Source organism: Lissotriton helveticus, chromosome 2_2, assembly GCF_964261635.1.
Source record: "Lissotriton helveticus chromosome 2_2, aLisHel1.1, whole genome shotgun sequence".
NCBI classification, from domain to species: domain Eukaryota; kingdom Metazoa; phylum Chordata; class Amphibia; order Caudata; family Salamandridae; genus Lissotriton; species Lissotriton helveticus.
The window spans coordinates 385881393-385907156 of record NC_136060.1 but is presented as its reverse complement, the minus strand read 5'-3'; the positions used below and the strand labels follow the sequence as shown (position 1 = coordinate 385907156).

The 25764-nt window shown below is 44.2% G+C and overlaps 1 protein-coding gene across 2 annotated transcripts in view; it reads right to left on the bottom strand.

Annotated features, from left to right (window-relative positions):
• NELFA (negative elongation factor complex member A) overlaps positions 1–25764 on the bottom strand; it is a 649181-nt gene that overhangs the window by 252902 nt on the left and 370515 nt on the right. The window contains exon 1 of one of the 2 annotated variants that reach the window (XM_078678605.1): positions 11904–12199. The exons of the other annotated variant lie outside the window; for it this stretch is intronic. Coding sequence (XP_078534731.1) covers positions 11904–12113 — 210 coding nt within the window. The 5' untranslated portion in view covers positions 12114–12199. Of the gene's footprint in view, positions 1–11903; positions 12200–25764 lie in introns of those variants that run through there. 2 annotated transcript variants of the gene reach the window in all.

Genomic DNA, 25764 nt, shown 5'->3' with positions numbered 1-25764 from the left:
ATCATCAATTCAGGAATAAGATCAGATTTCATGGGTTACAAAGAGTGAAGGTCTCGAAACGAGGAGGGGATTGGGTTTTACAATTGCGACAGCAGGAGTCGCGTTGGATCAGTCGATGTAGGACTGTGCGATGTGGACTCAATACAGAACATGAGCTGCATTACTTTCTTTGAATTATAAGATTAAGAGGCATAGACTAAGATGTAGAAGCTTAACATAGAGGAGAGGAAATGGAGATTAGCTTGACGTATAATGGATAGGAGTAGATAGAAATGTACAGTACTTAGGACTCTGAGGTGAGATGATCATTGTGAGTACAACACAGCATTACAGGAAAATATGTGTGCTGATTAATGATTAAATTTCTTGTATCATAAGCCAGCACTAATAGTAGGATGTTATTAACACCTTAAGAGCGTTGTAAATACCTCCCCAGTGCTGCGCTGTCCATTGGAACTAGTGCTGAATGGACGTCCAACGGTCGCACGCAGCACTGGGGAGGTAGTGGCCGTGACGACCGTTGGCCGAAGGCAGCAATTAAGGGGTTAATTTAAGATTTCAGGAAAATCTGAGTGCTGATTAATGGTCAAATTTCTTGTATCGTAAGCCAGGAAAAATAGAAAGAGTGTCATCAATGTAATAACAGTATTCGAATATGAGCGATCAGAATATGTGATCACTACACTTACAACTTGTAAACATGAGCCTTGAATATTTAGAGTACTGGGAAACGAATTGGAATGTATATATTTTTAGGTGTGCATTAGTTGATGCATTGTAGATATTGATTGATAAGTGGCTGGGAGAGATACAGGGGTTTAATTTCAATAATACGACATGTTTTATAAGTTGGTGAGAGGACATGGTACGGGAGACGAGAGATAACATGAAAGTTCCTTTCTCTTAACCTGATTGGTGGGCAGAAACGGCAAATAGGACAGATTGAGCTATTTTTCGCTAACATTTGGTGTACCGGAATCTGATTGGTTGATAACTAACCGGAAGTAATGTTGACCGGATATAATAGGATTGAGGGCATACACTGCGCTGTCTTTACACATGATCGGTACATGTAAGGAAGCGGAAATCATCTAACTTGACGGGAGATAGGATTGCGGGCTTAGCGGAAGGAATTCAGAGCGGACCTAAGTGGGAACTTGTCTGCGCGAGCATAGATTAATGGGGATTGGATGACGGCGTTGCGGGCGGAAACAGTAGGGCGCGGACCTGAGAGGAGGCTGGTTAAGATTTTTTAGCGGGAAATTGGAGTAATGGTGATTGACTCAGGGCCGGTTTAAATAACGGCAACCCGAGGAGGTAAAGTGCACGGTTACCAGATGAGATGCCCGTCGCCATGGATCAGGACTTCCCGTAGACGAGCGGATTGAATGGATTCAGGTACAGTGGGGAGGAGGTAGACATATTTGGTCGATGCACTAGTTGCTTTTAAAAATAGTTGAGGTAATAGTTAATGATTTAGATTTCTTGTTTATATTTTTTCTTTTAACAGAACTTGGATGAAGGAATTTTGATTGAGAAAAGGTGAGGTTATGGTTGCAGCATGGGAGTAGTAGCACTAAGAGGTCAAGCTTCTCCTTAAATACAGAGTTATGTTTTCAATATATATTTGTTTATGTGCACTTTTGTTCACAGATACAGACTTTACAGAAAATATTTTGAACTTTCTTGGGATTTATTTTGTGAAGATTGACTAACAGTCATTGTGGTAAGCAGTTTCTGTTTAGGAATCGCTAAGAGATAAATTGATAGAGGTTGGGGAATAGCATCAAGCTGTGATTTATGGTTGGTTTAAATATTGTGTTTTTTCATGATACAGAATAGGATACATTGGAGAGGGAAGTTGAGGTCCTGCACCTGAATAGACCTGAAACATAGGTAAGAATTTGCAGCAAGAACTGGTGGAAATACCGATAAGGGGAATAGGTATAGTGAGTCAGGAATGTTTAGATAACTCGGGTCAGGAGGAGAATTAAAGTCTAGGATGATAGGATCTAAGAACGTGGGAGGCTGCAACTTATGGGTTACCAGTCCAACCTAAATTGTACTAAAAATAATAGATTAATTGCAAATAGGAATATATGGACCATGAATCTTATAAATCCATGTGATGTTTTTTAGGCAATACTGTGGCGCATTTATTTTGATGTGAACTTGGAAGAGGGAAGTGTTTAGAAAAGCCTTTTGCAAGGTAGGCAAAAATTGTGGATTTGTGATGTATAGAGTAAAAATCAATTGTATCTGTGATGGATGTAGTTTATGCAAGTCTTTTTGACAAAATTTGTGAATACTGTGAGCTTCATAAACATGTTCGTATAAATAGTTTTGATGCAAACCTAACACTGGTTTGGGTAAAATGAAAACAATGGGTCAAGATACTAGATTGTGAAATAGGCAGGTGTTACAATACTGAGACCAGTAGAAGAAATCTGAATATGTGATTACAGTTATGTTATGAATACTTTCTTATATTTGGTTTGTTTTTCAACAGCCCTGATGATGTCCTTCATTGGACGAAACGCGTCGGCTGTTTGATGTTATTTTGATCATCTTGGATTTACTTGGAGTATTGGAAATGATTCTGTGAACTGTCGTCATTGTGTGACGGACACTTGAACAATAAAGAAAAATTGGGAATCAAGAACTTTTTGACCCTGTGATATTTGCATGAAGTTGCGTCCACTCCCTCGATTCATAGAAGTAACGTTACTAAATGATGATGCAAAGAAATGGTAACTGACATCTTACAGCAGTTTAGCTAAATGTTTTTTACTGCTTTCATTTTTATATGAACATTTTATTTGGAAAGCAAACAATCATCAATCTATCTTGCTTCTGCAAATATTTGCATCAAATCAGAGAGCATTCTGGGAGCATTATACATAGTCTCATATTGCTAAATTTTGAAAACGTGTGTATACATTTTTATACTAGAATCACGGTCAGTAGTGCAGTCATAGCTTACAACATTTACTTAAGAGCGCTCACCCTAATAATAAAGGCCTTCAATTAATGAACCATAAATAAAAAAGTTTGAACAGCATTAACATATGGACAAAATTATTACATTAACTGCAGACAGTGCCCTTTCCTGATCTATAATGTGGTACTGCAAACTGGCAGGCAAAGTTTGTGCTGCAGGGGGTTGGGCCTACTGGTCCCAAGGACAAAATACACATGAAAACTTGTTGCCCTTGACCCTAAACAATATGTCCTGGGCATTGGGCTATGGGAATTCCACATCCATGATGAATATTGCCGTGAACATACTTTTCACTATAAATAAGTCAGGCTTAGTGCCTTTATTATTATTATATTTCGTGATAAACAGATCAGGCCTATAGCCATGAACATTTGCTTGCCACGGTAACCAACTCAGCCCTGCTGTATTGATAAGCTTTACCACAAGTCAAATAGTGCAATACAAGCAGTCTTTGATGGAAGCACACAAATACGGCTAAATTTATTTATTTAATTTATAGAGCGCACTATCACCATTGCAGGCATCCTGGCGCTGACAGAAATCCATAAAGAAGAAGCGCAAGTGGAACGGAGAGGGGGAGGGGAGCATGTTAGCCGGGGAGAAGCCAAGTCAAATCCTGTACTCAGGGGAACCAATATGTACTGGAGTTCAAGTCACACTTCTCAGTAGTACTTTGAAAGCCTTTTTTGTTAATCATATACGGTCTATATGACAATTACACTGACAAGCCAGACCTAACAATTCACATAGGTTATCTAGCCCTGGGCATTCTATACTGCCCTGAAACACAGAACTGAACTCTAAAGTCTAAAGTTAACGATGGAAGTATTTGTTAACTTTTTATACAGCGCAATATATCCAAGGGTGTCAAAGAGCTAGCTATGAATAAGAGCAACTACAGGAAAAGCGACCAGAGACATCTAGCCATCACGGATGGGAGAAAAGCCAGGTTTTCAAATGCTTGCGGAAAGCCACATGGGAGGACAGACTTGCAATGTGAATGGGTAGTGTTCCCTAGCTTAGCAACAGCTACCCCAAAGGACTGCCCCATAACCTGAGATTTTAAAATCTCAGTATCTCCACCTTCCCAAGACAGTCAGACCTCAGCTGTCTTTTGGGGATATACCAGCGGAAGGCCGTTCTCAAGTGCATCAGCCCCTGGCCGTCGTGTGAACTAGACAGAGGGCTTTAAAAGTCACACCCTTCCTGAATGCCAGCTCTGACTGAAAGACGTTTAAGGATGATCAGGACAAGACAGACAGCTGCATTCTGAATAGTCTGAACTCTAATAAGGGTGGTTTTATGAATACGTAAGTACAGAGCATTGCAGTAATCAAGGCGCAATGACTGCTGCAACTCTGACCTCGGCTGCAATGAGAGGAAAAACCTCTCCGAGTTTTGATAATGTAGAAGCAAAAGCTCACAATCCTCTTTGCTTAAGTATCAATGGAAAGGGAGGTGTCGAACAAGACCTCTAAATTTGTAGCCTCACTGACTGGAAGAGGTAGGGGGCTGCAAAACTCTGGCCACCTCAGCTCAGACCATGCTGACGTTTTATCTCCAAAAACAAGGACCTCGGTCTTGTTGGCAATTAGTTTAGCCAATTCTCTTGCATCCAGTTGATTATAGCAATCATACAGCATTTGAACCTATCAGCCACCGCCAGATATTGATACAATATTTTGTGTACAACCCGCATAGAAAAGTACTTGGAAGCTGAAAGACCTAGTCAGCTTGGCCAAAGGAGCAACAACAAGGCTCGAGTTGGGGTACCAAGCGGGTGGACGGCGTCCACCCCACTTATTTTACCAGGTGGACGTCGTCGTCCCTGCCAAACAGCAGGACTTCACTCTTTGGCCTCTCTGGGACAAGATCGGAGCTCACAGCACACTGCACACGCGCTGGCTTCTCAGATGCAATCGCATCTAAGAGGTGAGCGAGGGGAGGCAATGAGCCCGATGGAGCAAGCCACCTTTCGTGATGTCACTTCCGGTGACAGCGTCCCCCCACTTCCTTTTTTAGAACTTGTGCCCTGAGCAACAAATAGATTAAACAGCGCCGGGCTGAGAGAAGAGCCCTGTGGCATTCCACAGGGTACTGAAAAGAGCCTGCCCTAAAGTGACCGCAACTCACAGTGCGAGATCTGTTTGTAAGAAAGAACTCAAACAGAGAAAGCGGTTTCTCTCAACCCAGACTCTGCAGGACAAGAACTGGAGGGACGCTTTTGGTTGTTTGAATAAAAGACAAAGAAAAGACTTTGAGATAATCAACATCTGTGCTCCAATTACATGATGAACTGTCATAGAACACTCAAAGCGTGTGCATAGGATCTTGGGTTACAGTAATGTGTACGATTTGCTGCATCGCAATTTAGAGGTTGCAGGGCATTTTCCCCTACCTTTTGCACCGCACAACCTATCAATACCAACATATTACACGCAAAAGTGGTCAGGCGCCACCACTTCCTATACAACTAACAACATATCACTGAGCATCCATATCATAAATGTTTTTGGTGTGAAAGATCTTTTTCAAAAGAAATTTGAGAAAAAACAAAAACCTAACCAGAGTTTGAAGTGAACCAGGTCTCAGGTTAGGGCAGTGGTTCCCAAACTGTGCGCCGCGGCGCCCTGGTGCGCCGTTATGAGGAGCCAGGGGCGCCGCACACGATTTGGGAAAGATTGCGTCCGGCCAGGCCTGAATGCTACACGAAGTTTATTCCAGCCGCAGAGCAACATACGGCGCAACATATGGGAGAGTTCAAAATGCCACCTGCAGAATCCGGGGACATGGTTTGGCCCAAGAGTACACTGCTGCATTACGTGCGTACGTACTTTCAAAGATGTAGCCTCCGCATTACTTTCATACGCAGCTCTGTCTGACCGTGGCGTTGAGCATTATTGCTGCCCACCGTGTTCTGCCGTGCCTCGTGGGACCGTCTTCAGAAGTTACTGAAATAGCCGGTAATAAGATTAGGGCTGGGAGTTTGTTTGTTTAACTGGCATGGGAGGGATTCCTGTGTGAGAACACTATTAAGCTCCCGTTTTTAAAATACTTCCTTGGAGCTCCAATTCCTGAAAATGTCATTTCTGTTTTTCAGGCTTGCATTTAATATTATATGGAAAGTGCTTAATTTGTAAAAAGAAATAAAAGTAAGTGAGAAGACTGGCTGCATGTGTCCTTGGAGCTGCTCCCCTCGGGTCGAGGCGCATGAGGCGGTTGGGACATATTTGGTGTGACCCTGACCTGACCCTGATTGACTCGAGAACCCTATAATCATGAATAGAAAAGACTAACAGGCAGGGTGTTAACGATCAGAAAAGGGGTTTAGAGCCGTCCTTGGCAGGGGCATGGTAACTTACACACAGCGCAGAGAGATTTTAATTGGTTGCAATTCTTGAGGATAGAAACTGCGGCATAAGGATTCCAGTCAGTGCGTGTTCCCGCCGTTTCGTTTTCCAGCGTAAATTCCCTATCTAGAATGTTAAAGCCCCGGCATAAAACCAAAGGCCCTAATTATGATTTATTTTTTAACAAGCTACGTGGAGCCCACCTTTTTAGTGTACTGCCATATGTAAATGCTGGTGATACTGCTATTATAAATGGATGCCATGCCGATCTTCTGCCCACCCTTAGTTTTTTTTACTAACTAGAATAGAAGTAGATTTTACACGCTCGTCAGTATTTATGTATCCAGGACTAGGCCTCTCTCTGTCATACCTTTTCTCAGAACGTTGTAACCCAGCACACCGATCGCTATTGTTAACGCGGGATTTCTAGTCTATTGTTATAGATCCAGATCCCAACTCGGGTCGACTAAACCGTTGGTACCTGTCAGAGTAAAAGGCAATCCACTACTAGGTCAATCAGTGAAGAACTTACCCCACTCTAAAGAACCACTTACCACAAATAAGTTTTAAAAGTTTATTGTAAAGCCAAAGTTAACTGGAGATACAAACATCTCAAAATAATCTTCAAAAGATATACGGGTATCAATACAAACAAAAGTTCTCTAAATGCTCTTAGTCGGCAAAAGAATATTATCAAAACCAATTCAAAAGTCATAAGAGTTGCAAGAATAGCCACGAGCTGTAACTTGTGAGTCATTTACAGAAAGGAAGAAATCCAGATTAGATGGTCCCTACACTAGACTAAGTGACATCCCTACTTAGCAGAATCTTTACCTAAAAAGGTGTCAGCCGTGGTGACTTCCTAAGAAGATCACACACTTCTCTTAGTCTTCGTTGTGAATCGATGTGTCGCAGTTAACCTATCAGCCTACCCATCCGCTCTCTTAGGTTCCTCAGATCATCTGCTCTAACTCCCCCCAGGGGTACTGTCCCTAATACAAAAATCACATTTACAATAGAAACGCCCCTTAGAGACGCCCCTCACGTGATGTTGGTTCTGGCATTTTCCATGCTGATACTCCTCTGGACCCTTCGTTAGCGTTGACCTTGCTTCTCAGGCTCTTCTCCGGCAGGACGGTACCCCCCAGGAAATTCCTGAAGCCTCCTCCAAGCCTGTGCCAAGTCTATTCATCACTCGCTGGATTAGAACCTCCTCGCACCTGCAAACAGACACTTGTACTGTGGGCCTCAAATTCCGGCCTCTACCGTATCTTCTAAGTCGTAAACCCTTCGAGCAAGCTCCGCAATTTATGCTTAACCTGACCTTCCTTTCTCTAGCACATGCAGATCTAAAGAAATGACTTTATCTATTCAGGCCTATTTAGAATTACATGAAACGGGCCTATGCACTCTGAGAACCTTTAGCTTATTTGTCTAAACAGTATTCTAACTTATTACACAAAATGGTTATATGAAACACTTCTATAAAACATATACTTCAGTTCCATGATCAATAATACTTTGAATTATAACAACATCAAAATCCATCTCATGTGAAAGTGTAACAGCATCTTTCGTTTTCTGTGAACTGCCATGTGGCCTACACATTTCTACGTTTAGCAGAATTACATTTTCCCTACAACAGCCACATGACATGGAATTTCAACATCATTCTAACATCTCTACACTCTTCTACATTAGTTTTTCACATTGATATATGTATTCTTATTCTAGTTAAACACTCATGTATTCTTACTCTATAATTTTGACACTTATGTGATCTATACTAAGCTGATAGAACGTGCTTGTAAATATGGTGCACTTCTACATTTTTCCTCAATTTGCGCTCTCTCACTATTAGTAAAGTTAAACTACTGGACTCACAGCACTAACTTCAAATACACCACAGAAAATTACTGTGAGTTGGAAGGCTTAGAAACCCTTTCCTCCTCTTTGCTTTGTGGTTCAATATGCTGCCCAATTGAAAGCAAAGTCACTAACTGTCACAACCGCAGAACAAGAGAAAGGACTCCGCATTGAAGAAATTGTTCTTCAGCCAACAAACAAATAATATAGAAAACGTACCCATCGACTGCCGACCTGAAATCTGTTCTTTAGCCAGGCATATGTAACCAAACACTAGATTTGGGTATACACAAAAAACAGAGGAGCAGTTTTATGAAGTAGTATTATGCAATATTTATATTAGGTGTGCTGGTGTGGATACAAGTTATATAATGTCCTTACTTAAATATATGTAATGACAACACACTGTGACTTGTACATTCACATAACGCCAGAAACCTCTGGAGCTAAGTCATGGAAACATATTTGGCTATTAATCTTGTGTATCGTTTCTCACTTACACGATATATCTTTATTTTGTTGCAAATACGATTATAATACCTATATTGCATCCTAATTAATTTAAGGAAGAAAACAGAAGTACTCCCGAGGTTGGGCTTACATCCCCCCCACCAGTAAACAAATGGTGAGGAGCCACGGCCAACTGCCAATTAGGTCAAGGGAGACACAGGTCAAAAAAGTTTGGGAACCACTGGGTTAGGGGTTTCAGAATCGGAAGTAATTAAAAATGTACTTTGAAACTGTTGCCAATCTGGCCCTCATTTCATGTCTGATTTCACTGTCAAAAACACGAATCAATTACTAAACAATGATTGTTTAAAACAAAAGTTTAAGTAATCCAGGTCAGAAATGTAGTTCCTGGTTGTATTTCACGTTTTACTTAATCTTGCATTCACGAAGAGTGTTAACTATTTCCAGGAAGTGGTTTGGTATATTTTTGTGTGTGTACCATATTACTCTTGAATAATGCATAGTGAACTGAGTTAAAGATCTTTAACTGGACACAACTGAGAGGCTGATAAAGGCGGTATATGTTTCTGAGTCAGAAAGGTGCTGAGAATACATAGTCATCCAATCCTTGGGCTTGTTGAAGAGAGCACAGAGTTATGGTCATGTAGGTCTGCTGCAATTGTGATTCTGTGCGAATGTGTGTGATGGAGGTACACAGTTGTCAAAATATTGACAAGGTGAAAGTAAAAGAAAATGCAGTACTCACAGGTGACTGAGTGTTGTGTGTTCGGGGTGGTGGAGATGGGAGGAATTGCCTTAAGTGAGAGAAAAAAGGGTGCTGACGAGGAAAGAATGAGATTCAAGCTTTGCAGATGGGCGAGATGCGGAAGGGGAGAGGGTGAACATGTCTAACAGAGTGACTAAGACACTGAATAAAGACCACCAACTACCCCTTCCACCAGCTTCATTAATGTTTAGGTAAGTCTCACAATTTCAGAATTTAAACATTTTCAATATTATTTAAAAACAAAAAAAAACGTTCTAACTCAATTATCTTAAACAGCTAACAACTACTGACAAAGCCAATAGTTCTGTCTGGTTTAAGGTGTATGTCAGTTGTGTTGTATAGCTCCAATCTGGAACAAAATCTCACTGCACTAAGGACGGTACAAGGAGGGGGCAGAGTCTGGGGAGTGGGCGGGACCTTGAACCTATTTCCATAGCAGCAATGAAGGTGCTCAGAAGGGAGGAGGGGGGAGGCAACAGAGCTTTGTGTAGGTCACCGTCCGGGACCCACTGTAAAGCCCATCACCTAAAATAAATTAATGGACGCTTCAAAGGCTGCCTGCCACTAATGTCCCGGGGAGATTGTAAACCCCAGGAACATCAGCTGTGCTCAGCCTCAAGACAGAGTTGGAAACACTCATACATGCCAACAGACCCGATTCAGACAGGAGACTCCATATTTTTTAACAATACAAACAGCATTATTTTAGCTAGCTCCCGCCTGAAATTGCCTCCGCTTCAATAGAGGTCAAAGGGAAAAACATTCACCCAATATTTTTTCAAAATACCCCACTTTCCCGTTTTGAAATGCTGGCATGCATGCACTCTCCACGGGAGTTTCCAACTCACATTGTCTTCCATCGGGAGATATCCGCTCCTCACTGGGTGACCGTCTGAAAGGAGCCAATATTGTTCGCCACACTGTAGAGCATGCCAGTTGCCAAGTCTGATATCTGTAAGCAACAGAAAGCTCAAAGAGGAACCAAAATACTGGTTGGGTGGCACACTATGGGAATCATGGAAATGAATACCTACAAACTCACACGGTGCCACTGTGACACAATATCAGCTCCAATCGCACGGTCAACCGTTTACGAGTTGATATCACACAGTGGCAGTGAAAACGAACTGAAAGCCAACGCTTTATGGATGAGCCTTTGTCCTGCGATGTCCATTAGAGGTGTGAAAACATCCCAGGTACCAACCTCAGCAAGCTTTTTTTGTTGGGAGGGGGATTGGGGCTGGGTGGTGTTCAAAAGTACCTTAGATACTCTGGGCATGAGGCCCGCCCCTCACATTTTTGTTTAAATTGGCAGGTATGGAAATGTCAAATGTGTTTAAGCCACACCTTTAATTACATAGACCACGCCCCTACATACAGCCCTGCATCCAGTGCTTTAAAGGGAAGAACAGAAGAGTAGGTACTCACTATCTAGAGGACCTTTAAAAGTGCCAATACTCTCCCGTCAAATGTACTGCAGCAGTGCAGAGGTGCAGGTACTCAGTACTTGTCCATTTCAAGCACTTAATCTGACAAGTATTTGAAAATGTAGACAAGTATTTGAAAATGTAGACAATTCATAATTGCAGAATGACTTTTGGCGTGTGCATGAAGTCTGAAATGATTTTACCAAAAAGCAGTAAACGTTTGATTAAAAAAAGAAAAAAAAAAAAAAAAACGACCACGCTATGATACTCATCCAGAAAACGAACTAAGAATCGGTAACTGATCAGCAGGTCGGTTCCGCGAGCGATGGAAAAAAGATTACGAGGTGCAGTCGTTAATAAAACAATGCACCATCAGATTTATTCAAATGGTTTAAAGGACTGCAGTGATACATAAAAGGGGCCAATGTTTTGACTGAGGTGTGGGAGGTGCACATGCAACTGCTGAAAAATGCACCTTGCTCAACCGCCAATTTAAAACCTCAAAAGCCGAGGCGACAGGTCGGACTGCAGCTCTGTGTTTTTATGGCGAGCAAAGATTAATAAAGGGGTGCATTTTAGTTCGCAACAACACATTCACTGACCAAAAGGTATTTAGTAAACTGAAGTTTCAATGCAACGAAGTATACGGCGAGAACACACCCACAACTCTCAACTGGGGACCAGGCATCCTTCCAAATAAACACATTATTTTCTGTTTCAACTTGTTATATTAAGATAAGTTAGTGGAAACTATTTCCCGGCAATGTCGAGTCGCTACAAATATATTTTTTGTTTGAAAAATACAGTAAAACAGATTGTACGAGACGTCCGCTGCACAAGGAAGCAAGGACGTGCGAGTCACTGCTTTCCTGATTTAAACACCCATAACACATCGCTAGAGACGTCCAGCAAGACACTCGGCCCCTCTCTGTTCAAAGACTTAAGCACAGAGTGCCCTTCCCATATTTTGCTAGGGCACTGACAGCCAGTCCTCACATAATGTTCCCGCCCGTGCTCCTCACCTCGTCCACAGTGCGACGGGGGAGATGCAGCATGCCTAGGAGCAGCTTCAGTTTGACAGCCGAGGACAGTCCGTGGAAGCAGAGACGGATGTTGTCGATGACGGAGGCGGTAAGGAGGGAGGCGATACTCGGCGGCGCCCATAGCTCGTCCACGGATCCCAATTTGTTGTGTAGCCACAACCCGGTGTCGCTCTCCCTCATCGACGCCATCTTGGAAAAAGGCAGCCATTCTCGGCGGGCATTTTATGACGCTACCTAAAACAACAACACGGCGGCTAGGATGTGAGCCAGGACCCCTGGGTAGTGCGATTCTCCGTATGCCAACATGGCGGCGTCCTGTAGGGGAGCGTTTTTTTCCGTACAAACGACGCCATATACATCGTAAATGTTTCCATCACATCGCCTGCGCACCTGCACGTCACCGTCGCGAGTATCGGTCATATTAAAATCAGGCTACTGTTACAAACGGTGCGTTTCTGTTCCAATTACACACAACTAGGGCGGTCAACTGGCCTTTCTTTTTTGTTTGCCCGCACTCAGCCGGGGGCTTGAGGTCCCAAAGTACTACTAATACATGCATAAAAGCATTGTTATTGTTGTTCTTTTTATTATTAGTAGTAGTATTAGATTTATTAGTGATAACATTGTTCTGGTGGAATTTATTATTATTATTAGTAGTAGTATTTTTTCTGATATCAAAGCACTTTGTAGTACATAGTGTCTCTAGAATACTTAATTAGAATGTTTTTACATGAAGAATGCACTTCAATGTTATGTTCTATGGTTTCCCTATGATAAGTGGAAAACCATAGAACATAACATTAAAGTGCATTCTTCATGTAAAAAAATAAATTCTAATTAAGTATTCTAGAAACACTAGAGCGAGACACTATGTACTACAAAAATGTTCCTAGTTAGCATGAAGGAAAGTTTCAATTCTATCAAGGATGAGAAGCGAGGATTATGCATTACCTTCTTCACTTTTTATTCACACTGTGTTCAAAGATAAAAGTAAAAAAACACTGCTACAGTACTACAACTCCCATGAAACACAGGGAGTAACCATGGCCACCAATGGCCCAATCAAGTAGCAGTCCGAGAGTCTATAAAATACAGATCTTGCCGTAGTCCTTGCTTTTCTTCACTGATGGAAGATAAGACCTCATTCCGTCTTTGAATCCAAACCTAAGAGGATATGGGGAAAATTGTAATATTTTCCCATATCAACACACCGTTCACCATTCATGGCATAACAGGTCATAAATGCAACAAACTATTATGAGGAGAGTAAACGACAACAACCACATTAGTCTGTTATTTTAAGTGTTCCACTACCATCATCAGATAACATGTTACACAAAGTGCCTGCCTGTGAGGATGAAAAAACAATTTTGGGACAACAGTACGTAACAGTATACTGAAATTGAGTAGGACCCAAATTATTTTCCTGTTAGCCACATAATCCATTTCACTAACCTCCCGCATTAGTGTAGAGATAATCCCCTTATACTACCCCTGGGAGGGAAGTATGAAGATAACATGCTGGAGAGGACACACCCGAAGCTCTCTTACAAGCCAACACTAACGCAGGCAAGGTTTCTGTGCTCCCGACTGCTTGTTTTGTTATTTACATTGGTTTTATTCTTAGTTTTAATACCTTCTCACCTCAGTTACTAGGAGAACTTGCGTGACAGTTTCCTCCTCGCCTCGCTCTCTGGTCCACCGTGGATTGTTCGATTGTTGTGGAGAGAGCGGGCGAATATCCCTCACTTTTGGGATCGCGGGGTTAGCAGGCTAGTTGCCTCCCACCTTTCCCTATATCTAGGAGATGGCGGCACTGACCAGCAGCGAACACTAACGCAGGCAAGTAACCAATTGGTTTCTGTGCTCCAGACTGCCTGGTTTTTTATTTACATTGGTTTTGTACCTAGTTTTAATACCTGCTCACCTCAGTTACTAGGAGAACTTGTGTGACAATTTCCTCCTCGCCTCGCTCTCTGGTCCACCGCGCATTGTTCTGATTGTTGTGGAGAGAGCAGGCGAATTTCTCTGACTTCTGGGATTACTGGAGTTAGCGAGCTAGTTGCCACCCACTTTTCCCTATATCTAGTAGATTGCGGCGCTGATGCGCAGCCGACACGCAAAGCGGGCACGACGATGGTGCGCCAAAGGCGCACCAAAGGCAAGCCCAGCTGTGCCCGTCTGCGCCTGGCCGTCGCCAGAACTCCCGCATCTTGCGCTTCAGAAATAAGAAATTACACCAGAATTACCTACTCGTTAGAGGAACTAACTAATATAGGTAATCAAGCAAAGATTTTTCTCAACCACCTACATGGCCACACACAGTCTAACACTCGCCGTTGGAGGCCATTTCTCTTGTCGCAAATGCCACTTCCAAAGCCACAGGCTGGCTAACATAGGAACAGCTGCAATAACCACCATGAATTCTCAGTACCCTTGGGCTAATCACACTCACATAGTCCCCTCCAACTCTCATAATAGCTCTACTCATACATGCAAATCCTTTCTCTGAAAAGTTAGGGCCTTGTCAAAGCACGAGATTGAAATCTGGGAGATGATTATGTCCACTACACCAATTTTGGGGTTTCTTACGGAGACCTGGCTGAAACCCCACTCCATCCTTCCATTACTATGGCCTTACCTACAAACTACAATATACTGAGACTAGACAGGGTAGGTAAAACAGGTGGAGGATTAGCAAATATTTTCTACAATTCGCTAAAAATCACTATCATCGAATCCGTCTCCGAGCTATGGGCGGAGATACGTGTTTTTAAAGTTGACTTCTCGCCCCTTAGCAGCTGGAAAGGGGCCCTTGTCTATCACCCTCCCAGCCCCTTAGGACCTTTCAGACATGTCATAAACTTATGGAACTCATTGTGATCCAGGTAGTGTCCTCAAATACTTACCTTTTGCTTGGTGCCTTTAATGTCCAAATGGATGACTCTTTAAACTCAGATGCACAACAACTCCACACTGATCTTACTTCCTTAGGTCTTAAACAACTTGTTATGGGATCCACCCATACTGCCAGTCATACTATGGACCTGATTTTCACTAACTCCCCCCTTTTGTTCTATGAACCTCTGTGTCCTTTTGTGTGGACCAACCACGCATTAATCAACTTCCACATCTCTTCAGCACACACAGCTGCACCTCGCTTTAATCCTTCCAAACCAAACTATAGCAAACAATGGCATAAAGTTTCTCCTGACGCATTTACTAAAGAATATATCGCCCCTAACAAAGAGATAGCAATGGATATGCAGGAAGCACTTAAATTATTCCAGACATCACTAAATCTAGACATTGACATCCTGGCTCCAATGAAAATTCACTCTTCGCCAAGACAAATTCCCCATGCTCCTTGGTACTCTTCTGATTTGTGCAAGGAGAAAACCCAATGTAAAAAATTGGAAAGATGATGGCAAATAACCCCCTACCTTAGCAACAAAGAAGCCTATAAGAAATCCCTAGCGCACTATCACAGTAATATCAGAAAAGCACGGAAAAATTATATCTCTCTGCAACCTGATGAATGGAAATTCCTCAGGCTTGCATAACAAATATTACCCCCTCGCAAATACTCTGCGATGAGATTGCAGACCATCTGGAGTGTAAAGTAAACGTAATCTTTAATAATCTTGCGAGCTTGACGCACTGCATTAACCTGGAACCTATATGCGCTGCTGGAACGGCTACTTGCATCTGCACTTTAGAGAAGTTTGCCCCCTATAATCTGGAGTCTGCTCAATCAGCTCTGAAAGATGTAACATCTGGCTCTCATCCCAGCCAAGAGAGCAGCCATGCTATCTTATCAGCTGGCCAGCCTCTATGCTCATTCCTGAACCTTTCATTAAGCACAGGCGAAATTCCAGCTGAGTGGAAAGCCGCACAGGTCATTCCGTTTCGAAAAAAAAACAACCTTCCTGCTACAGATATATCAAACTATCGCCCCATGTTGCTTCTTCCCTGGGCAAGTAAAATAATTGAAAGCAAGATCAATAAACAACTAATGGAGCACCTTGAGTCCAACAGGATCCTCAATACATCCCAGTCAGGTTTCAAACCAATGCATAGCACCGAAACTGCACTCTTAGCCGTTACCTATCATATCAGATGTAGCCTAGTCAGAAATCAACCGTCTATGCTTGTGCTGTTAGTTCTGTCAGAGGCCTTCAATACAATATCCCACGAAAGACTGATATAGAGACTGGTAGAGATAGGCATACAGGGCCAGGTGCTACATTGGCTTAGAAATGTTCTGTCCGACTGAACTCAAACCATCCACCTGGGACCATTTAGGTCACGCACCATATAATCAATAAGGGAGTGTTCCAGGTCTTCTGTTTGAGCCCCACACTGGTTAATATATATGTTACTCCTTTTGCAGACATTATAAGAGCCCACGGTTTCACACCGATCTCATATGCGGACGACACCCAACTTCTGCTCACTTTTGAAAAAGATTAGCCCAAGACAAGAGAGCATTTTATTAATGGCTTGTGAGCTATCACAATCTGGATGGCCGAAATTTTTCTCCAGCTAAATACTAGGAAAACTGAAATCATGCTCTTCCTTGCCACAGAACTGTTATGGTCCCCTGAGTGGTGGCCACCTGAATTGGGAGTGCCACCTACTCCAAAATCCTCAGTGAAAAACCTGGGCATCAAATTAAATCAGAACCGAACTATGAAAGACCAGGTAATGGCCACCACTGGCTCCTGCTTTAATGTTATGAGACTATTACGAAGAGTTTTTCCAATGCTCCCACTTGCAGTGCACAAGACCCTGGTTCAGGCATTGTTGATGAGTCGCCTGAACCATGGTAATGCTCTTCTGGGCGCGGTCAATGAATCCCTCCTGGATAAACTTCAGGTGGTGCAGAATCTGCTGCGGTTCCTTTAATGCGTGCACTACACTGATTGCCGGTAAGAAACAGAATCACTTTCAAAATCTGCTGCCTAGTGCACAAAGCGCTCAGTGGCAAGGGACCAAGTTATCTGATGGAACAACTCTTTTCCTATCAACCAGGAAGATCTCTAAATCTACGAATAAACAACTACTCACTATACCTCGAATTAGTAAAACTCTCTCCGGAGGCGTGAATTTTCATTCCTAGCCCCCTATCTTTGGAACAAACTTCCCTTACATTTATGTGAATGTACTGTCCATCACAACTTTAGAAAACTATTAAAAACCAAACTGTTTTTAGGATCCTAGGCCACTGCTACAGTTTTCTGTTTTTGCTGTGCCATGATATCCCTTCGGGGATGATTCATTCCCATTACAAATAACAAATGATTATTATTATTATTATATTATAATGAGATAGAGCAACATTGCAAGCTTCACTGATATTTCCTTCTTAGAAAGGTATTGATTGTCTTGCCACAATGCCAATAGACGCAGGACCAGATTGACGTCCCAGAGGCCCGCATATCGGGGCTTGAGGGGACGGGACATCCTGATAACCTTGCAGAGTTCACTTACCCCGGGGTGTTCACCCACGGAACATTGTTCACTGGTAAATGGCCGAGATACCCGACCTGATGGAGTTGATGGTGCAGTATGCCGACCCCTCTTGGAAAAGTTCTGCCAGGAAATGTACGACATCGGTAACACTGGTGCCCACAGGATCCAGGTGTTTCTCTACACACCAACAAACCCATCTTCTCCAAGCCGATCTGTACCTCTTGGTAGTCCCTGCGGCCCATGCCTGTTAGATGAAGAGTTCAGCTCCTTGTGAAAGTCTGGCGTCTTGCCAGTGTTGCCTGAAACCCTCCATGCAATTTGATTAAGGTGCCCCTGGAGGACCAAAGGATGTGGATGGCCCAGGGGATCCGTCAAGATCTCGTCAAACGATGATAGACGTACCGGAGCAGCCGATGCAAGATCCAGGAGTAAGGGAACCGTGCTTGTGAGTGCCAGACTGGAGTGATCAACATCAGAGAGGCCCACTGACACCTGACCTGAGCTTCCACAACCTTCATAAATGGAAAGGGAGGTAAGGCGTAGGCTTGATCAGTCAACCAATCCTGTAGGAAGGCATTGACTACCTCCACCCCCAGATCCGGTCCCCAGATAACATAACGCGGAAGTTGGGTGTTTCATCTGGAGGCAAATAGGTTCACATGGCAAGGACCGCAGTGCCATATGAAAGCCTGAAATACCCCAGGGCAGAGTCTCCATTCGCTGGTATCCCTGAGGTACCTGGAGTTCCAGTTTGCCATCAAATTCAGCGACCCTGGGAGGTATTCCGCCGTGACTGAAATCAGTAATTGGAGGCAGTAGTGCCAGAAGTCCTTGGCTAGTCCCGCCAAAGCACGTGATCGGGAACCAATCAGCCGGTTGATATATTGCACTGCTGTCATGTAATTTATCCTCAAGAGTATGCAGCACAATACCCTGTCCCTCGTAAGGGATTGAATATCAAACAAGCCCGCCAGTAGTTCGAGGCAGTTGATGTGGAGGGTCAATTCCTCCTCTGTCCATCTGCCTCCCATGGAGATTGAGCCGCATCTGGCTCCCCAACCCAGACAGCTGGCGTACGATTCTATCACCAGGTCTGGGCGAGAACCGAAGATCGCCCACCCATTCCATGCCTCCATGTGGGCTTTCCACCACTGCATCTCCACCGTGGCCTCTGACGTCAAATTCAACAGTTCTGAATACGTAACGTCCCTTGTTAGAAATGGGGGTCTCTAGTTGGCAGAGGGAGGTACCTTTGTCCAAATAGGGACCCTTGCTTCTAGTCAGGGTAAGGGGATACACTGTCTAAATAACCCATGCTCACCCCCTTGGTAGCTTGGCACAAACTGACAGGCTTATCCCAAAGGCAATGTGTAAAGTATTTGTACCAACACTCACAGTAACTGTTAGACTTGGCATCTTTTGGGGTATTTCCCCTGAGTTTTTGCTTTCCGACCTCCCGGTTTTGACTCTGTTTTTGCAGGCGTAGTGTTTCTGCGCACTTTTCTCACTGCTAATCAGTGGTAAAGTGCAAGTGCTCCTGTGGTAAATTGTGTTGTGGATTGGTTTTTCCATGATAGGATATTTGATTTACGTGTTAGTCCCTAGTATGGTGCACTGAGTGTGCCAGGGCCTGTAAATCAAATGCTGCTAGGGGGCCTGCAGCACTGATTGTGCCACCCATGTGAGTAGCCCGGAAAAGGTAACTCAGGCCCACCATTGCGGAGTCTGCGCGCAGTGTGTAACTGCTATGTCGACTTGGCCAGTGCACACACTTGCCAGTGCCTCACCTTCCCTTTTCTTACATGTCAGCCACCCCTAAGGTAGGCCCAAGGTACCCCTGTGGGCAGGAAGGTCCAAAGATTCCCAGGTTTAAACAACGCTTAGATAAGCTCCTTTTATCGGTAGTTGGAGACACACTCGAAGCTCTGGACCTCTTGAGCTTCATAAAGGAAGACAAGTTTGAAAAAAGGAGAGTGTGTACTCCATGAGAGATCAATAAGTACTTGTTTGGATTAATATCCGTTCTTTAGAGTCGTCATACAAAAGCCAGAACTACCCCAAATTGCAGTGAGACATCTTTATTGTTTTTTAATGAACCATGGACAGCCGACACGTGTTTCGCCCCCTATTGGCGAGTTGCGCCGGGGCTTCCTCAAGGCTATTTTCACATATACAGCGTATATTATTTCATTTCTGATTCCAATTTGACAAATTCCAAAGGCAAGAGTTTAAATACTCAGAGAGCAGAGTTCTTTTTTGAGCTGACAGATGCAGTACGGTCCCTGCTCGTAGCTCTAGGGCTAAGGGTTAGTATGTGGGAAATTCCGGGATTTAACCCACATACTAACCCTTAGCCCTAGAGCTACGAGCAGGGACTGGTCTAAAAGGTACTGTTTACGGGTTTTACCGACACTGTAGCTGGCCCGCGACGCCGCAGTCAGCCAGAACTGATTGGATTTGTTTGCTTACGACGCAGTGATAGCCCCGGACGGAGCTATCGACATCAAGGAACTATTTTTCAAGCATATTTTGATAATTGAAGATTTATAAGTACTGTATTGTGGATTTGTAACGTTTTTAGGTCTCAACCTAAAGCATTGCTTCAGCAATGCTTGTTTGTCGAGATTCTAGTAAGTGGTCCGAAAAGTCTGCCAAAACGGCGGATTAGACACAGTTCATGTGATCTATGCCCGTGCACAAAACAGCCGCGTCACAAACCACCATTTGTCTGTGCCTCGCATCAGATTTCAAAGGCGGCCGCTCCCCAGCCCGCCGCATCAGACTTCAAAGGAATGCGCTCCCCCGCCCCCGCCACAGCAATGCCGAGAGCTGGTTCCCATTTGGCACTCCACAGTTTTAAAACTGAATCCATGGCTTTCTATCTGTGAAATGTGGCATTTTGCTGCAGAGTAAAACATCTCTCCAAGTCCTCTTGTTAACCCCTATTTGAATTAAAATGCTTCCTACTGATTGGCAGATCCGCCCCATTCTCCTCGTGTACTATGGAGATGAATAATAAGACTCCACACCTCATTAGCCTTCATTTTCTCCTGTATGGAATCAGAATTCTACAAAAAAATCCTGGGAATCGCTCATAAAACAGTTCTTTGCTAGTAACCCTGTTGTCTCCATGAAAAACTTGTGATTCTAGCTGCTTTTCACAGCACCAGAAGTAAATTCGCAATGCTACTTTAATGACTCAAAATAAGGAATACAAAAAAAAGTTTTCACCCGCAAAGCCGAAAGACTTTGAAACTTTTAGCATGCATCTATCGGATTGTCCCCAGTTCTCTCAGCAGGGCATTGTAAACCTTTCTTTGCAAGCCCTTCTTTGCCCTGAAATGATCTGCTAATGTGCATTTCTCTGTAAATCTATTGGTTATGTTGCGTGTTACCTCTGTTTTTGTACTATTGCATCATGCTTTGCTGATCGTGACTCACCGTCATGTTATTTATCTAAGGCACATTGATGAATACAAAAATCAACAAATATTTCACACACCCTCACTCACCCTCACACCCTCACCCACCCTCACACCCCCTCACCCCCACACCCTCACACTCACAACCCTCTCACCCTCACCCCCTCACCCCCCACACATATTCACCCTCACACCCCCTCACCCCCACCCCTCACCCCCTCACCCTCACACACCTCCTCACTCACACCCCCTCACCCTCACACCCCCTCACCCTCACACCCTCACCTTCACACCCTCACCCTCACCCTCACAACCCCATACCCTCACCACCCCACACCCTCCCCCTCACCCACACACACACCCTTTCCCACCCTCACACACCCTCACTCACCCTTACACACCCTCACTCACCCTCACACCCCTCACCCTCACACCCCCACACCCTTGCACCCCTCACCCTCACACACACCCTTTACCACCCTCACACACCCTCACACACCCTCACTCACCCTCACACACCCTCACTCACCCTCACACCCCCTCACCCCCTTACACACCCTCGCACCACCGCACCCTCACACCCATCACCCTCATACACCCTCACCCTCACACACACTCACACACCCTCACATCCCCTCACTCTCTCACCCTCACACCCCCTCACCCTCACACCCCCCCACCCTCACACCCTCTCACCCTCACACACCCTCACACACCCTCACCCTCACACCCCCTCACCCTCACACCTCTCACTTACCCTCACTTACCCTCACTTACCCTCACTCACCCTCACTCACCCTCACACACACTCACACACCCTCACCAGCATAGCATAACAAAATATAGCATAACAAAACACAGCATAGCATAACATAACACAGCATAGCATAGCATAACAAAAAAGCATAGGATAGCAAAACATAACATAGCATAACAAAACAAATCATAGGATAGCAAAACAAAACATAGCATAACAAAACAAAACATAGCATAGCAAAACACAACAAAGCATAGCGTAGCATAACAAAACACAACAAAACATAGCATAGCGTAACAAAACATAGCATAGCAAAACAAAACATAGCATAGTATAACAAAACATAGCATAGCATAACAAAACACAACAAAACATAGCATAGCATAACAAAACACAACAAAACATAGCAGAACAAAACATAGCATAACATAACAAAACATAGCATAACATAACATAAAACAAAGCATAGCATAACAAAACATAGCAAAATACAACAAAACATAGCATAGCATAACAAAACACAACAAAACATAGCATACATAACAAAACATAGCATTGCAAAGCATAGCAAAACATAGCATAGCATAACAAATCAAAGCTTAGCATAGCATAACAAAACATTGCATAACAGCATACATAGCATAGCATAACAAAACATAGCATAACAAAACAGCATAGCAAAACAAAGCATAGCATAATAAAACACAACAAAACATAGCATAGCATAACAAAACATAGCATAGCATAACAACGCATAGCATAGCATAGCAAAACACAACAAAATATAGCATAGCATAACAAAACACAACAAAACAGCATAGCATAACAAAAAAGCATAGGATAGTAAAACTAAACATAGCATAGCATAACAAAACAAAGCATAGGATAGCAAAACAAAACATAGCACAGCATAACAAAATTTAGCATAACATAACAAAACAAAACATAGCATAGCATAACAAAATTTAGCATAACAAGACATAGCAAAACACAACAAACCTAGCATAGCAAAACAAAGCATATAATAGCATAGCAAAACATAGCATACCAAACACAACAACACATAGCATACCATACCAAAACATAGCATAGCAAAACAAAGCATAGCATAATAAAACACAACAAAACATAGCATAGCATAACAAAACATAGCATAGCATAACAAAGCATAGCATAGCAAAACATAGCATAGCATAACAAAACATAGCATAGCATAACAAAACACAGCATAGCATAACAAATCAAAGCATAGGATAGCAAAACATAGTATAGCATAAAAAAACATAGCATAGCAAAACAAAACATAGCATAGCATACAGCATCACTCTGCACCACCACAGCATCACTCAGGGGCACCACAACATCACTATGCACTACCACAGCATCACTGAAGGCCACAGCATCACTCATTCGCCTTCACAACATCACTCAGCGCCACCACAGCATCAATCTGTGCAACTATTCAACAACAACTGGTTCACATATGTTCTCTCAATGTTTCAAGCTTTATTACAAACGTAACAAAAAGATGTTAATATTTTACTTCTGTTCTTGGATTTTCGTCACAATAAAATACACTGAACATAATCTTCACAAAAGTTATTTACAAAACTTTAAGCTAGTGCTATTATAAATTACAATAACTTTCATTTAAGTATTAATTATTGAAAAAAAATTAAAAAGCCATTGTTATTTGTAATATCAATACATGTAAGTCACGTAAATACAACACATATTGCATTACAAATGCTATAGGTGTCACATTTGCGAAAGTTATAACCATTGGCATTGTAAATGACAAAGCTATTTATTTCGCTATTTTCAAAAACAAAACATAAATAAAAATGTTGTCATTTACAATACTAATAGCTCAAACGTTCCTAATGCGAGACCTATTGCATTGCAAATGCTTGATTTTATTCTATTTATTGCCGAGTGTAATTGTCTGTGCGGCACCCCTGCATCAGTCGCCCTCGGCCATCCCGCATCTTCCACTGCAATCCCCCCTTACCAACAGCACCCGACCCCACGCCATGTGTGTGTGTGGGGGGTCCCAGCACCCGCAGAACTACACTCCAACCGGCCCCAGAATGATGAAAGGCCCCTGCATGACGACCACCCAATTCATGCAAATGTTCCTTCCCGCAAGCCACCCCCCCTTGCTCCTGCGGCACCGCCGTCCCCCAACCACTCTACGCCCTCACTCTACCGCCCTCACTCTACCGCCATCACGCCCTCACTCTACCGCCCTCACTCTACCCCTCTACCGCCCTCACTCTACCGCCCTAACTCTGCCACTCTACCACCCTCACGCCCTCACTCTACCGCCCTCACTCTACCGGCCTCACTCTATCTCTCTACTGCCCTCACTCTACAGCCCTAACTCTACCACTCTACCACCCTCACGCCCTCACTCTACCGCCCTCACGCCCTCCCTCTACCACCCTCACTCTACCGCCCTCACTCTACCACTAACACCCTCACGCCCTCACTCTACCACCCTCACTCTACCACTCTACTGCCCTCACTTTACCACTCTACCGCCATCATGCCTTCAATCTACCGCACTCACTCTACCACTCTACCGCCCTCACTCTACTGCACTCACTCTACCGCACTCACTCTACCACTCTACCGCCCTCACTCTACTGCCCTCACTCTACCGCCCTCACTCTACCGGCCACACTCTACCGCCCTCACTCTACCACTCTACCGCCCTCACTCTACCACTCTACTGCCCTCGCTCTACCACCCTCACTCTACCGCTCTACCACCCTCACTCTACCTCCCTCACTCTACCACTCTACCGCCCTCAAGGTACCACCCTCACTCTACCGCCCTCACTCTACCGCCCTCACACCCTCACTTTACCGCCCTCACTCTACCATTCTACTGCCCTCACGCGCTCACTCTACTGCCCTCACTCTACCACTCTACCGCCCTCACTCTACCACTCTACCGCCCTCACTCTACCGCCCTCACGCCCTCACTCTACCGCCCTCACTCTACCACTCTACTGGCCTCACGCCCTCACTCTACCGCCCTCACTCTACCGCCCTCACTTTACCACTCTACCGCCCTCACTCTACCACCCACATGCCCTCACTCTACCGCCCTCACTCTACCACTCTACTGCCCTCACGCCCTCACTCTACTGCCCTCACGCCCTCACTCTACTGCCCCAACGCCCTCACTCTACCGCCCTCACTCTACCGCCCTCACTCTACCACTCTATCGTCCTCACTCTACCTCCCTCACTCTACCACTCTACCGCCCTCACTCACTCTATCGCCCTCACCCACTCTATCGCCCTCACTCACTCTATCGCCCTCCCTCACTCTATCTATCGCCCTCACTCTATCTATCTATCACCCTTCCTCTATCTATCGCCCTCCCTCTATCTATCTATCCCCCTCCGTCTATCTATCGCCCTCCCTCTATCTATCTATCGCCCTCCCTCTATCTATCTATCGCCCTCCCTCTATCTATCTATCACCCTCACTCTATCGCCCTCCCTCCCTCTATCTATCGCCCTCCCTCTCTTCCACCCACCTCCTTCTCTTCTCCTGTGCTGATCTGCTGCTCTCTTCCACCTGCCTCCTTCTTTAACTCCCTGTTTTCTTCTCTTGTGCTAATCCGCTGTTCTCTTCCACCCGCCTCTTTCTCTAACTCCCTGTTCTCTACTCCTGTGCTGATCTGCTGCTCTCTTCCACCCGCCTCCTTCTTTAACTCCATGTTCTTTTCTGCTGTGCTGTTATGCTGCTCTCTTCCACCCACCTCCTTCTCTAACTCCCTGTTCACTTCTCTTCTCTAGAGCTGATCTGCTGCTTTCTCAACCCGCCTCCTTCTCTACCTCCCTGTTCTCTTCACCCGTGCTGATCTGCTGCTCTCTTCCACTCTGCCTCCTTCTCTAACTCCCTGTTCTCTTCTCTTCTCCTGTGCTGATCTGCTGCTCTCTTCCACCCGCCTCTTTCTCTAACTCCCTGTTCTCTTCTCCTGTGCCGATCTGCTGTTCTCTTCCACCCGCCTCCTTTTTAACTCCCTGTTCTCTTCTCTGTGATGATCTGCTGCTCTCTTCCACCCCACCCCCTTCTTTAACTCCCTGTTCTCTTCTCGTATGCTGATCTGTTGCTCTCTTCCACCCGCCTCCTTCTTTAACTCCATGTTCTCTTCTGCTGTGCTGTTA